Genomic DNA, 16,581 nt, shown 5'->3' with positions numbered 1-16,581 from the left:
AGTCTGAAAAGTCTATGATGTCAGTTGCTTTAATAGGCAAGGCTGACGTGACTGGCATTGGTTCCCAGACATGAAGTGCTTCTGGTTTCCATGGGGAGGATGCTGACTGAGGTATTCCAACCACACTTCCGACTAGCATTTTCTAGACCTAGGCGCACACTTCTGGACATCTGAGCAAACATTAAACAGGATGACTTAATCCAACACCGTAGGTGTATTTTTCAACACCTTACATTTAAAGCTTCAAAAGTCTCAAATATATTATACATCCAATATTAATTTATTACAACATGTGCAGTTCCTTCCCAAACACAATGGGTATATTGAAGAACCAAGGGCTATATAGTTTTCTATACCACTGACTGGGAGAGAGGATGTTCAGACAACTGGTTGATATGATTTCCAAACTGAGAAAAATAGAGACTTAAACTGGATTTGCACAATCATCATCGTTTATATGCCATATTTAAGTTACAACAAGCAGCAGCATCCATTGGCATCAAGTTACCTTAGCAAGCCACCCACAATCCAAAAACAGCCTATGAGTTCTGCGTGGCTTGTTAATCACTCCATTAACTCAACTTTGCCTGGTTTACCCAACATGATGAGCTGTGCTTGAGGCTTGACTATTCAAAAGGACCACTGATACATGCTGCCAAGCCCTGAAGAGTGACTGACTAATGGTGGCTTAGTGAATCATTAGTGTGAACAGGCCCTGAGAACTAGTTTGTATAATTCTGTGATTATTAACCACTCTGCATATACTTGCTGGTTGCATGCTTTGGGAGTTGCGTGGACTGGACCAGAGTGGCTTGGTACCTATGCTTCCAGGCTACACAGGTGAGGTTTCCTGCTCCAGATAATTACGTTAGTCCCCCTGACATGTGTGTGGGGGGTAAATAAGTCAATGTAGCTTATTTCCTCAGTTATGATCTGATCATGTTAACTGTCCCAAGTTGACAGACTTAAAAAGCATACACAGAAGGATTTACTTTACTGTTCCATGTTGTGGCACCTTAAAAACTAGCACAATGATGTAGACATAGGGTTATTTTTAATGACAATCCCTTTGCTGGATGTAACTGCTGGGCTATAGCCCATGCATTCTTATTCCAGAATAAAAGTGCTACTCTCAAGACTCTTTGTTGTTTTTGCTGTGATAGACTTACACAGTGAGCCCTCTGAAAATGGATAAAGTCGCTAATGTTAGGATTGTACAAGAAGTGAAAGATACTAGATCACTTTCCCCTTCTTCCCTGCAAAGGAAAATGTAACAAAGGGCTGACTTCTGGATGAAGATAAAGGAGTAGTAAGGTCAGTGATGGCAGGAAGAGATTTCAGGGTTAAAGCAGTGAAACAAAGAGCATGCAAGGCTGCAAACATGAACAGTAGGCAAGAGAACTGAAAGGGCTTATTATACAAAGGAAATGGGTAGAATATAAGCCATAGGAGGGATTATTCCCTCATCAGCAATCTCCTGTGCCTGCCCGGAAACTGAGGGGGTGGGAGTGGGAGAATCCATTCTATTTTCCAACTCAGCCACCCTGGAAATAGTCAAAAGAAAATGGAGAGCAAGTAAGCCCACATGTGTTCCTGATTGGCTCCAGGAAACAGAAAGTGGGAGTGGTGGTGGAGGAGGAGGAGGTCCCATGCTTGGAGAAACAGTTTTGTAATTTTATGTCCCGGGTGGGAACAACCATGGATGAAGACGTTGCAGAGGAGCGGGGCATGATCCACAGATGAAACAGCAGGTTACTTTTAAGACCTGTGTTAAAGGGTTGAAAAAATGGCAGATGATCAGAAATGCCAAAGTAAGACCAGCTGATTTCCCTCCCTCAGGGCTGAGATGAGTTGGCCAGCTGGAGCCCAGCTGTTGGGTCTCTCCCTCCCCCCCGCCCTCCCACACATGCACAGATCCTCCCTTCTTGTTCTTTCATGCCTGGCTGTTGAGTGATCCTTGCAGGAAGCGACCTTGGCTCACTCTGTTAGTTCTCTGCCAAGTCTTTTGCCCTGACCCAAATATTACTCATCTGGCACAGAAATTACCCCTCTCACTTGGAAACTCACAGCTAGCAGTGATATATGTGCCCACAGATTTGCACTGCACCTGGCCCGCCTTGGGGGAGTCCAGAAACACTGGAACAAAAAGCCCTACATTTCAGGGTCTACTGGCAGCACTTCACTGACAGTCAAATGATTGGACCCTGTAATGTTTTGCCCCATAGCAGCCTTCTCCAACCTGGTGCTCTGCAGCTGTGTTGGACAGCAACTACCATTACAACAATGGTCATTGTTGGGTTTGCAGTTCAACACATGTGGCGTTTGGGGAAGGCTGACAGCATTCTGAAACAAAGAAGCATCAAGGCTTGGACATTCCTGGAAATCACAAACTGTTGCTGCAGAAGCTGCAATTATGCCTAATTCCATATATGTAGTTAGTGATCGCGGTTACACCATGGAAGTGTCAACTTAGGTGCCTCCTCCTGCTACTGCTACTACTTTTTAAAGGGGAAATACAAATATACACACTCCTTAAAAATCAACATGCATGGGCCCAGTCAGCTGAACTCTTAAAAAAAAATATTGATACTTTGTTAATTGGTTTCTGCACTGAACTGGGCGTGGTATATCAGCATAGGGCACAAAAACACCCTTCCATGAGAATGACAGAATGCAATGGATTTTTCAGTGGTCTTAGGGACTTTTCAGTGAAAAGAGCTGGTGATTCAACTGAAATCCTAGTCACACTGCGGGTCAGTGAGAAGTGGAGGGCTAACAAGTCGATTGTGCCCAAGTGCTTTCATCAGTACTGTAGAGTTTGCTATGTTCTTTGGCATACTGGAGGGCTGAGGAGAGTAGAACAGGCTGGATGCTGGCTAGAGTACAAGTGGCATAAAACCTGAAGATGACTGAGCACATTCTAGAGCACATATTTATACATATAGCATGCTCATGCAGGAAGCAAAGAAAGCAGCTAGCAGAACTCTTTTGCACTGTCTGAGAGTTGTTAACACTTTTTTTGACAAGTGGAGCCTTGGGTGCTTCAACGACCCACTAAGACCTTTGCATTGCACTTTGAGGACAAACTCCACAGTGAATTTTACACCGTTGCTAGTGGTGCTCTGGTCAGGGCATATGCCCAGTTTTGTGGGATCAGTTTCAGTTGCTGTGCTCATGAACAAGCTGACTGCAGCAATGCCAACCATGCTGCCTGCCTGCCTGCCTGCCTGCCTGAGGGACCATCTGCCCTCTGAGTCCCTGGACTTCCAGGCTAATAAAAGCTAGCCAAGGAGGTATGACTAGGGTGGGTCTAAGGAGTGGCTGCTGATGCCCTAAAGGTGGCAGCAGTATGGCCAATCCTGAAGAAACCCACTCAGCCTTCGACTCAGCCTGCCTGCCACTGTAAGACACCCAGATGAAGACTGGCAGAACACTGGATAGTTTCTAAGCAGGTCTCATATGTCCCTGCAAAAGGCTTCAGTCATGATGCAGCTTGTGAACTCCTTTCCCCTTGAACCTGGAGTAGCATAGTATGTCCAAGCAAACAACTCAGTCCATTAGAAACTGCCCTTGAATCAAATCAAGTGAAAACTAACCAATTTTACTAACTGTGGTGCATTGTTTCAGCAACCTAACCAACAAAACTGTCGAAGATTTTGTGTCTTTCAGATAATCACAGCTGTTTCATCCATCAAACCTGTGAATGATGCAGATTTCAAGTTTAGCTAAGTTCAATTATAAGACATACACAAGGGAAAACTTTGAAAATAAACAGATAAGAAACATGCTAGGACATGCTCAGAGCATGTATTTCTGTTGCACCCAGAGTCACCTGCTTGTAACATCCACCATACACTATGATGACACACAAGAGGGCAAGGCTTCTTCACTTTCAAAGACGTGAAAGAATGGATCACACCTTTTGTACTCCTCCAAAATCTGTGAGGAATGAGCGGTAGGCTTTTAGAGATGCAGCCTGAGGCTGATGGCTTAACTATAGCCTCTACAGGGGGATGAAATTCTAACACACTGCAGTAAAGCGGAAGGCAATAACAATGCTGGCACAAAAGGACTTGTCACGCTAGAAGAAAATAAGCACCCACCAACTGTTGCAACCAGGGTCTTTTGGGAAAAGCCATGACAATTAGCATTTTAAGCTGTTTTCAATCTGAGGTGTAGATGTGTGACTTAGGGAGTGGATGTTTCCTGATGCTGAGAAACGCTTAACAAGGAACAGACTTGTTCCATGTGAATTGGTAGAAGAAGAAGTTACTTCATATACTACTTTTTGCTGAACTTTCATTTACTTGCAGGAATGCTGAATTTAAATGCTCAAAAGGAGAGTTCCTGGAGATGAATACTAGATTGGGTTCAACAAGCCACTCTGTGCATGCTCAGGGATTCATTCTGGGTGTCTTTGTACTCTGGTCAATAAACAATGCTTTGTAAGAAAAAGTCTGTGGCTTTGAATGAGTGAAGAAGGAACTGCAGCTCCCGACAGAGGGTCTGACCAAACTATGGTAAATTCCAGTAGAGTAGAACACCAGTAAGATTTATTCTTGTCATTGCTGTGCCTAGAGGTCCTCCAATGTCCATTCAACCTCAACTGCTGCCCCAGTCTCTTTTTTCCCTCCAGTATAATGTGGGGGATACATTATACTGAAAGAAAGGGCTTTGCCATCTGAATGACTGCCTCTCTTTAAAGAATGAATGCATTAAGTCAACCAGATACATTTTAATGTTATAGATCAGGGACATTTTATGACAGTAAATGCAGTTCTTATTTAAGCTGAAGCTTTGACACAGGAAAAAGGTATGAATGCAGCTTTCATTTCAACTAAAACCTTAACCTAGTAAAAAGGCATGTGAGAAAGAAGCTTAAACGGGAATTGGAGAGAATCAAATTCACAGTCTGGACTTCAGAAAAAGCCTGTCTTGCAAAGGGGCCTGGTGAAGAGCAAAAAGAAAAGTAAAGCAACAGAATGGGGCAGTAGGAAGCATCATTACTGTTTAATTCTTGCCACAAAGGGAATAAAATCTGGTCTGACTTACAGCAGAATTGCCTTATATATAGAAAGTGTGGTAACCCAGGCTGGAGCCATTGTAGAAGATGTTCAAATCAATCACCATTATGATTGTTATTACTGTTATTTCATTTCTATGCTGTCCCATAGCTGAAGCCCTCTGGAAGGAATAAAAATACCATAAAATAAAAGAAACATTAAACAACTTAAAACAGCTAAAACAGAAATAATGAAAAACTATCAAAGAAAAACACCTGGGATGAGTATCCCCTCTAGCCCCTGGATAGCCAAGTAACTCTTTAGAAGTCTCAGCATAAACAACCAGCTTAATACTGAAAAAAGGTTCTACAGAAGGGTGGGTCACTAGAGAGAAAGTCCTCTCCGTTGTTGCCTCCCTTGGAGCTGGCACTTGAAGTCTCAGAAGTAGAGAGTAATGTCCAAGTAGAGGGGTGGTATTCCAACAGGTCCCAAGCCACATAAGGCTTTATATATTAAAACCAGCACTTTGAATTGGGCCCAGAAGCATATAGGAAGCTGATTCAAGTGGATCAGAACTGATCTTATGTGTCCAGACTTGCAGATTCTAGTTATTAATTTGGCTGCTGCATTCTCCAAAAGTTGCAGCTTCTGAGCAGTCTTCAAGGGTAGCCCCATGTAGACTGCATTGCAGTAATCTATTTAGAGGTTAACAAATCATAGCTTATTTAAGCCAGCCATCCCTGTCCAGCTAGGGGGCACCAGCCAAAGGTGGCGGAAGGCACTCTGAGACAATGAAACCACCTAAGCCTCAAGTGACAAAGATGGATCAAGGAGAACTCCAAGCTACAACGCTGCACCTTTGCGGGCTAACCTTTTATGCATATGGTTAATGAGGCCTATACTGTACCAACCTATAAGTATCCTCTACAGCTGGGTGCATGACTGCAAATAAACAAAAGTGATATATGCCATTATTTGCTTCTATTAGTGTCACTGCTCGTGATTCTTGCAAAGACAAAGAGGTCAGGGATGGGATAAGAAAAGGAACCAATCGAGTTACAGGACAAGCTGGATGTATAAGATGAACGGCTGTTGATACAACATGTTCTCTATCAACCCCTGTAGTCTAGAAACATGCAGAGTGCTCATTATTCAATGGTATTAGTTTGCAAAAAGTAATAGGGCAGACTGAATAGTTGTTTATAAGGGAAAAATAAAAACATGAGCCACCAATTGTTATCCTTTTTACTACAGTACAAATGTTTATTCAGAAGCACATTACACTGCTGTCCGGAACTGGCGTAAGCAGGCATTCATGTGGCTGAATGGTTTTAGGTGTAATGTAGCTGGTACCTGTTCCATGCAAAATCCTCCAGTATGGAAAGGGGAGTTTGCCACTTCCTGCAACCTGCAATGGGATGGGTTTCCTGGGTTTGGCAACAAAATAACCCATCTTGGATTCAACAACAAAAAGCCACAGGTTGTCACAGTGGCTTGTTGCTCAAAATTAGGCTACCCTGTGGGGAGCCATCCATCTTCACAGGACACAACAAATCATCATGGCTAGTTACTCATGATGGGCTATTGCATAATGCAAGTCCAATCATGCACAGATGTATCTGCAGGGGGAAACAAGATGCAATTCAACTTCGGCACATATTTTGCTAGAATAACAATAACCTATGGTTTATTTAAACTATGGGTTGTTTAATTCTGGTTTCTCATGATGTATAAACTCAGCTGCAGTAACAAATTATGGTTAGTTTTCCATAAATAATGCAAGGACACACATGGTTTATTTTTGTGTACAGACACAGACTTTCATTTCATGTAAATCTAGAATGACAGGTTGTGTCACCAGGCTACAGAGGTAGTGGGTAAGCATGTTAACAACCCCTCAAAATCCAGCTGCTAGATATGACAGTACTACAGTGCAGCAAAAACATTTGGCTTGCAATGATTCCATGGAATCTTGCCCTCTTCTCTTTCGACTAATTCTGAGGACAGAATTTCTTGTGCTCAGCCCTCACTTAGGAAGTGAGCCATGCTGAGAAGACATCCACAGATGCATGCAGAATACCCATTATACAACCTAGCAACCTTTCTCCAGAGCATGTGCAGAACAAAGACTGCAAATCATGTGCATGGAAGAGGGAAGTCACTTGCACAGCATTTGTGCTGCTTCACTTCCTGGTGGGCACCCATGTGCAAACTTGGCAGTCTTGGTGCCAGGTTGGACTCAGAGCCATAAGAAAGTGGGTTGGAGTTCAGGGAGCTGTGGGAATATTCAGTGCAGATTCTTCAAACATTCCTATTTGAAATACAGGGAGCAAGTGTTTAAAGGAAGGAAACGCTCTACACTTTGAGAAATCAAGCCATGATTTGTTCCATCATCTTCCAAGTTGAACCCTGGACAGGGCAAGGAACCATAGGTTAAATAAACCATGCGATAATGTTATGTTCAAACAAGGGTACTGTGACCTTCAGGTTCAGTATTGCTTCCTTCTGCCATGCAAAAAAACTGGTACAGTTGCTAAGCATCTTATTCACCCATTAATTCTGTATTTAATTCAAAGCTAAACTCACACTCACCAGCATAATGCACAGGGATTTCAATTTTCGGCCCTATAACATAATGACCCTCCTCCAGACTATGAGCTGTAATTGTTGTCCACTGTCGACATGAATGAATCAAAAGGTAATCACTCTCTCGAAGACATTCTATGGGTTCTCCTAAAAGATATAAAAAAGAATGAATTTTAAGTCAAAATCAATGTGTAAAATAATCTCCAAATACAATGGAAATGATTGAGCAAGCAGCTCAAAGCCATATATCTTCCATTTCTAGTGGCCACTTGCAACTTTTCCCTATTCCCCCCTCCAGAGCAAAAGCAGCAATGATATGCCAAATTATAGGCTCCAGGAATTTTCTGAGCATCCATGGGTTGCCATACAATGTGCTACATTATGAACATTTGATAGGCAAGAATGTTGTAGGTTGGAACAATTTCTGCAACGGATTTTTGGAAACACTTTGCTAGTTTTTCTGTGGGAAATGTTTGTGTTTCTAAAAATGCATTGTTTCATAGAATTAAACAATTCATTTTTCATTAGTAAAATAATGAAGAAAGCACCATGTAAAGCAAGGCTCAAAATGCACCATGCTCAAGGTTCTTTCTTGAACATATGAAAGGAATGGAACATAATAATTGAGCCCCTTACAGTAGTACTGGAACCCCTAACACCTGTTACCACGAGCAGCTTATACTAGGCATTTGAGCCATGCACAGAGGTTTTCTACCTTTTTATTTCCAGGCCATGCTGACCATAGATCCTGAATGTAGATTCTGGGATCCACAACTGAAAAAACTTATGCTAACATTTTAGACCCATAGACCCACATTTTAAATGTGTAAAACTGAGTCACCCAGATAAATCAATCTGAAAAGAACATTGCAAGTTAGATATAGATTGAAGCAGGTGAACATGCTATTTTTATTTTATTATTTATTTGGACTTTATATACCACTCCCTTCCCATAGGCTCTGGGCAGTTTACCAGAAATTTAAACTAACAACTAAATTACAGTAATACCTCAGTTCACGAATGCTTCTGTTCGTGAACAATTCGGTTCGTGAACAGAAAGTTCGGCAAAATTTTGCTTCTGTTCGCGAACTCTGCATTGGGTGATGAGCATGAACGCGGCCATCTTCCCTGCTCTGACCCATGGTCATGGCTTCCTCTACTTGAGATTGCGATTGCAGACTCTCTCTCTAAACTATAACCTCCTCCCCACCCACCTTCCTGTCCTCCATGCCAGAAGTCGCCTCAAGCAAGGTTAGTGTTCTCACTCTTCATCCTGTACTGTACTGTACTTTGTTACATATTTTTGTGGTTAAAAAATTATATATGGTTCAGAACAGAGTAACCTTATTTACATTGAACCATATGGGGAAATTTGACTCAGTTTGCAACCAGAATCGTGGAACAAATTAAGTTCATGAACTGAGGTACCACTGTAATTCAATTTAAATTGAATTTAGACTAAAAACAATAAAACCAATCCGAGAAGTTTTGTCAGAAGAGATATATCTTCATGTTAGTAATGACTGGTAATGGGTCTTATGTGAAACTAGCAGTCTAGATTCAACCCTGTACCACCCAAACAAGCATTCCTGACATGTTACTATACAATATTTTAAATGTCTCCCACACATATTGAAGACAAAATGGATCTATATTAAAGACTAATTTGGGTGCATGAGTTTTACGACTTCCCTGTCTAAACATGCATAGGACTGCATACTAAAAGTCTGTCTAGCAACTCTACCTTCTTTCATTTTAACTTTACACTTAACCTGCTGGGAGCTGCAGAACTTTTTTCTGTCTGAATATGAGTGTTTCTTTACTGAGAGTAACAGAAATGTAGTATAAAAATCCTAAAGAGACAAGCTTTATTTACTTACACACTCACTCTGCTTTTAAACTGCCCAATAACTAAAGTTCTCCGGGTGGTGTACAATACAATGATATATTATTTGTTCAAAATTAACATGGTTTCAATCCAGTACAAGTTTTCGCTGGACAAGTTTTATGATTTCAGGAAAAATTTATTACACTTTCCCAACCTCTCCCAACCTAATAACTAGCCAGCCTGAATTCCTGCTTCGTGATTCAAACAGATTTTTGTTGTGTAACACCTACAATCACACTGCCATTGCCATACACTAATATAATTTAAATGTTTCTTCATGTGCTTTTTAAGTCTTCCCATGTGGGAACCAGGTCACTGAACATTATACTTGTGGAAAGTCTACATACTTGTACCTCCTAAAGTGCAGTTTTGAGATGCTTAATGCCTACATATATGCACACTTCTTCTGTTCCTGGCAATGGGAAATTAAGGCATTAATTAAATGCTTATACTTGGTTACATAAGGCTTCTCTCTTTGGAAACTAAGGGAGTAAATCTAAATATTCAGTGGGGTTTGTTATAACGCTAAATATTCTTCCTGCAACTATGTCAGCGAAGTCTTCTCCCTTTGTGGCTGCAGCTAGCTTATTAGGGCCCACTATTAGGACACCAGTATGCAAAAGTAGCTCTTATGAACCTGGGTACTGCAAGCCAACTATTCAAGGAACAGAACCATTCCTTGCTATGGTCCAAAGATGACAGATAATATACAAGGACAGATGGGACAGCATGAGAATCACCAAGCAGCAGCATAAACCACCTTCCTTGAATTGACCATTTCTTCTGTCCAAGCATGCACAGGAGTGATGCTGACTTGATAACACACACATGTGTGTATTCCCCCTCCCCCAACTGTCCCCCCACCACCAGAGATTTTGGAAAGATTGTGCTTTCCTCTCTAGAAAGAGTGACCTGGATTGTTGGCAGCACTAGGAGAACTTGTGGGAAACTGCCATGGGGAATTCAGTAGTAATGGAAGGTAGCTGAGTCAGTACCCCTGCGGGAGCACAGTTAAGACCCTGAAGGGCTCCATGCACATGCATCTCAGATTAAGCTGTGCATCTTTATGCATTCTTTTATTTTCAACATTTTATCTCCAGCCCAGGTAAGATTTTGAATTAACTCCTCATAGTTTTATGAGAAAGTAAAACAGGTCTGGGCCTTGCTAATGCACTGATGAAAAACTACCTAGAAATCCCTACATAGTGCAACTGGCTGTTCAAGTATGTCTTCTAGTCAGGAGTTCCCAAACACTGTGGGGTTTTGGATGGTGCCCACAAAGCTATCCATGCCCTCCTCTCTTCAATTTTTTATTTTTAATAGAAAACTTGAAAAAAAATATCCAGGCACCTGCCTTCTCCTGAACTGCTGCTGATCTGCTTTGAAAGAAACCGTGGCTTCCTGGTTCCACCTTCCATCCCTGCATACCTTTCCTCTTTGCACTTTGTCTCTCCATTTCCATCCCTTAGCTTTGCTGTCTCCTTCCACTCCATTTCTTTCTTCACTTTTCCTCCCCCTTCCCCACCCCATTCCTCTTCTGCCCTAGCCCCCAGCCTTGCTCATGCTTTCCCACTCACCCCTTCATCTTGCTGTTTCTCTCCACTCTGAGCCTGCAGCCCCACTGCTCCATCAGCCACCTTTTTACTTCACTGTATCTCCAGAGTCCCAACCTTTATCCCCCTTTGCCTTGCTAATTCCTCTCCCTCACAGCCACTAGCCTCATTATTTTTCTCTCCTCTCCTCTGCTGACTAGCCAGCCCCCATGGCAATCATTATGTATCTAGCCACATCCCTCATGGGAGCAATTTTGTGGTGCTGCCAACCCACAGCAGTTTTTATCAAATTCCCAAATGTACCCACAAGTCCAAAGAGGATGGGAGGGAGGGGGCTCCTCTGTTATGAATAATCTCAGATGTGCCAACTCAAGGGTTTATGGTACTCTGGGTTACTTTTCCAATAGTTATTTACAAAAAGCTATACAACACAGATTGCACATAATCTTTGCATTAGTTAAACAGAGTATTTTAACTAAAACAAGATCAGTTGAGCAAAATTCCAGCTTAATTTGTATGTGTAGTATATTGCTGAACATATTTTCAAGCTTGGTGTTTTTAAGGAAAAAAAGTTGCACCATTAAAAAAATTATTCAATCTGCAACAAGCCAATAATATACTGCTCATTTCCAACAATACAGAAATGAATATAGGAGAGGGGAAGGGTGGATTGTTAATACTTTTTAGAAACTTTAGTAATGCCCATTTCTGTTCTGTTCATACATAAACCTCCATGTAGCTAAATAACCTCAATTTTAGCACACTAGTCAAAGCATGTTCAATTGTCTACTGAGAAGAAGCATAAGTGCCAGTTTTTCAAAATAGCATTTCCATACTCATCTGCTGTTATGAAGTATGAGCACATTATCAAAACAATTTAGTACTCTGCAGTATATCCCTGACACCTCCAATATTTCATATTGCAACATACAATAATAAATTTAATTACCAGTTTTTCACTCTGACATATGGCTCCTATACTTCAGTGTGTGTTTTTACAGTCAATGAGAAGTAGTACTACTGTCCTAGAGTATATATACTTATGCTCAAGGATTACACTAGAATTTTGCTAGTACTCAAAGGTAAAGATGTGAAAAGAAGTATATGTTTCTGTGTTTCCCTGATAATGCAGTGTGCTTACGTGTGTGCATGTGTAATTGAAACATAGTCCAGCCTTCCTAAATGTGGTGCTTTCAAGATGTTTTAGAAGCCATCTCCCATCAGCTAACATAGCTGATAAGCAGGAATCCTGGAAGCAGTAGTCCAAAACATTTGGAAACCACTAGCTTGGGGAAGGCTGACATAGTTCAATGTAGAAAGTTAAGAAGTAACAAAACACAGATTACATGCTTTGTAGAAATTGGGAAATATTGCCAGAAGAATCAAAGAATGTTTACCACAGATAATTAGAACCTGACAGGAGCAGATGGGACACCAATATAAACAGAATTGTAATATAAGCAATGAAAGCAGAATACTAATGCATTTGCAGTAAACATTAATGCAGTAGCATTTGCTAACAACACTTTTCTCTACGTACAAAAGACACCCTGCAAGATCAAGGAAATATAAAGGGCACAAACAGATGCTCCTCTATTAAGTTGTTGGACGACATAAGAACACAGGGGGGTTCTTAAATGCCAGTGCTCACTATGAAGAAATTTCAGAGAATAAAAAGAAAGATTATCATCATAATTCCCGAATCAACAAATAATTGGGAGTCATAAGGATGGTGGACATGGGCAATCATTCCCACAGACTGCTGGCTACATTCTACAGCACACTGCAGTTAGACGGGGGAGCATGGGTTAGCTTAAGCTTCTGAGATGGAGGAGAAGGAGGAGATTATCTCAAGGCCAGGTGCTTTGCTTAGCCAGGCAGTCCTAGAAATGGCCAAGATGCACAGCTAGCAGGAGAGCTCCCTGAGGAGAAGAAACTTTCAGATGGAGACCAGCCCCTACCCCCGTGCTCAACCCTGTGTGAGGCATCAGCAGAGATGTGGGGCCCAATTGAATGCACAGCACACAGAGAGGAGGCCTGCCCACCTTTGGAAAGACCCTCCCAAGAGGATGGGGCCTAGGCATCATCATAAGGACAGTTCCTGAATGTAAACACTAGATTGGGTTCAACAAACCACTCTGTGCATGCTCAGAGGTCCATTCTGGGTGATTTATACTTGGGAACAATAAAGGAAATTGCAAGGAAAACCTTCTGCGGCTGTTGATTCTTGGAAGGAGGAACCTTGGCTCATGACACAAATGGCAGAACTTCTTACATTGGAAGAAGCTGTCTCTCTAGCACCATAAACAGTGCTTAGGGACACTACGTCTTTGACCGAGTATGGAAAGAATTGATAACAGCTCATTTCCCCATTCATAGTGATGACATTTTCTGTTCCCAAGTGGGAATGAAATGAACAGATGTGAAATACACGAACAGCCCACTCTCACACATTTAATTGTACACCCACACTATTTGGCATATGATCTTTTATGCAAGCTAAAGAAAGGAAGAATGCAATCTGGTTACCTCAAAGGAAGAAACTTTAGGTTAATTGGATTTGTGGATGTGTGCGCGTATATATATGTGCATATCTTTGTTTCCCCTCCCATATATCTGCAAACATAATTTAAAACTCCACAGACAGCAAGTAAAGTACGCACTCTAATATTCTTTTTAAATCCTAAGATTCTAAACTGAACACCCACTTACACCTACGCATCTTAAGGACTGAGCATATTGATCCATATTACAGCCAAAGCAAGATGAACAGATTCAGTTTGGAAGTGTGTAAAATGATAAACAATGGTCCATTACACATCTATTTAATACAATCTGTGTAGTTTGTAGCAGGATCACAGCACTATAGTACAGTTGTTTGATGTTTTGCCCTCTCAATGTTTCCTTTGCAATCATTTAAGAATACTAACAAAGGTGGCAACATGCAGTACTTAGGAGGCATATAATGGAATCCTACAAAATTATAGTAGACTCATGCACATCCCAGCTTTGAATTCAGAAGAGTTTAGCCCATATAGATGGGTCACATTCTGAATGGGATGAAAGTGGGTTTGTTACATCACACACCTAAAGAACAGAACGTGTGGTTTGTGACTCATTGCATGGTTATGGGCAAGAATCAAATTGTGCTTTGGATAGCAGCCTCACCCAGCATGGTGCCTTCTAGATGTGTTAGACAGCAACTCCCATAATTCCTAACCAGAGTGGCCAAAAGTAATAGGGAGGCAAGTTTCTCCTCTTAGCATGTATAATTGTAAGTTGTTTAAAATATTCAGGAACATTTAAATGAGCCTTCCACAATGTGTTGCCTTTCAAATGTTTTGGACTATAACTTCCATAATTCCTGACCATTGGCTAGGCTGGTTGGAGCTGAGGGAAAGTGAAGACTAACACCCCTGGAAGGCACCAATGTTAGGGAATATTGCATTAAGTATATTTCATGTATAGTCAAATCTCCAGCACGTTTAGCTATTGCCTACTCATCATGGGTGTCAGTTAAAAAAATATGTAATTTAAGGTTAGAATGCACTTATACTTGCCATACTACCAAAGCACCAGAGCTTCTTAAGGCACTTCTGATATGTGCCTTGTGCAGAAGTAGCAATCCTGAGCTCTTAGCAATGTTGTGGTGTATGGTGATGAGGAGTTGGCTCCAAAGCTCTGTTTGTCAGTACAAAGTATAGTCCACTGTGCGTGTGGACTCACTGCATTGCCAACCATCCATTCTCCAAACCTGAAGAAATTTTCAGCATCATCTCTAAGGGAGTGGACAAAGAAGTGCTGTTGGCAAAGAAGCACTTGGAGCATGTATGGAAAAGCCAGTGCCACTTAAAAACTTTTGGATCCTGGCCAAGAGATCCTTTCTAATTACAGTGAGCTAGGCAGAACATGAGCCTGTTTATTTTAATTGATAAAAATTCCAAATATAGAATGGCATTGAGTTTATTTCGCCTGAGCATCTCATTGTAAGAGTAGTGCACTGAAATTAGAATTATTTACAAAATATGAATATAAGTGACCCACCTACTTGCACAAATAGGCTGCAGTGTCCAATATAATATAGGCCTAAAAAAAAGTTTAAGTTTTAAGCTGGTCGCTCTGATAAGTGCACATATTTTTACTCATATTTTCCTTTTTAGTTTGAGATATTCAAAATATATTTCTTATGTAGCACTTTGATAGCTCGTGCAGGCTATTTTTATGTAGTGTGAACCTAGCTGCCTACTGCTTGTGTTGACAGAAGTCACATTACCTACTGAGTCTCTTTCCAAGGAAATTAAAGCTATTTGGACTAAACCCAGTACTAAACCCAGCCGAACTCCCTGGGCATGTCTTGACGCCTTTCAGTTCATGCTATAGAAACCACCAAATCCCAGCTTTCACTTAGAATTTATGTTTCAGAACTCATGTTTTAAGAATTGAAAAAGGATGGACAATAGTTGGATGGAAGATATATAACTCAGATGTAGTAGGAAGGACTACATTTGGGATTATGAAGAGCACTGGAAGTGGTGGGGCACACATTTCAGTAAGCTTACAGTTTATTAACTGTAGTCCAGTTTAATGGTATAACCTTCAGAGAAGCACACCTGCATATGGCCAAAGTCAACATATAGTCTTTTGTTATAACACTGAGCAAAGTAACTGAACATAAGAAATTGTAAGAGTCATGCTGGATCCAACTAAGTTCCATCTAAACCACCATTTTCCTCACAGTGGCCAGCCAGCTCTCCATAGGAAACCTACCAGCAGGACAAGAGCGCAATATCACCTTCTTGTTCATGTTCCTCAGGAAATGAAGTAAATGATGCATAGTGTATCTGTCGCTGAAGTAGTTTACACCCAGCAAGATTAGCAGCTACTGATACTGTAATCCTTCATGAATCCGCCTGGGATGCTCACAAGGTGTCTGGACAGATGCAAAGCTTTTCTGTACTAGATCCTTCCCCTTTCTGCATATAAGATTTGGCAGAGAGGAAACAGCCATCTTGACTAGGGATACACAACAAGGAATGTCCCCATGCTGTCTGAAAGAGGTGGTGATGAGATCACTCCAGAAGAAACCACCCTGGCTTCAAAAAATCTTAATTATTTTAGGCCAGTGACAAGTGTTCCTTGCCTGGACAACATTCTAGAGTGGATTATCATTAAGCAGCTCCAAACACTCTTGGATGAGACTGTTTATTTTGATCTGTTTCTGCTGTTCAAACCAGATTTTGGCACAGGAACAACTTTGGTCATCCTTGGTTTTTGATACCATCAAGCATAGTATCTTTCTGGGGTGACTGTCTGGGCTGGGAGTGGGAGGTACGTATTATTTGCAGTGGTCTTGTTCCTACTTGGATGGTCAGCTCCAGAAAGTGTATTGTTGCTTAGACCAGTGATGGTGAAACTTTTAGAGATCGAGTGCCCAAACTGCAACTGAAAACCCACTTATTTATCACAAAGTGCCAACACTGCAATAAAACCTGAATACTGAAGTTTTAGTTTAGAAAAGACAACTCATACATTAACATCTTTTGTCTTAAAA

General features: G+C 41.3%; 1 protein-coding gene across 5 annotated transcripts in view; it reads right to left on the bottom strand.

Annotated features, from left to right (window-relative positions):
• GAREM1 (GRB2 associated regulator of MAPK1 subtype 1) overlaps positions 1 to 16,581 on the bottom strand; it is an 89,577-nt gene that overhangs the window by 52,816 nt on the left and 20,180 nt on the right. For 4 of the 5 annotated variants that reach the window (XM_044423779.1, XM_044423778.1, XM_044423783.1 and 1 more), the window contains exon 2: positions 7,596 to 7,736. In XM_044423779.1, coding sequence (XP_044279714.1) covers positions 7,596 to 7,736 — 141 coding nt within the window. Of the gene's footprint in view, positions 1 to 7,595; positions 7,737 to 16,581 lie in introns of those variants that run through there. The other variant, XM_044423782.1, reaches the window with a different exon arrangement.

Source organism: Varanus komodoensis, unplaced genomic scaffold (assembly GCF_004798865.1).
Source record: "Varanus komodoensis strain SLA01 unplaced genomic scaffold, ASM479886v1 scaffold14_1, whole genome shotgun sequence".
Lineage (NCBI taxonomy): Eukaryota > Metazoa > Chordata > Lepidosauria > Squamata > Varanidae > Varanus > Varanus komodoensis.
Note: the sequence above shows the minus strand (reverse complement) of the source record. Positions and strands in the feature narration are given on the sequence as shown.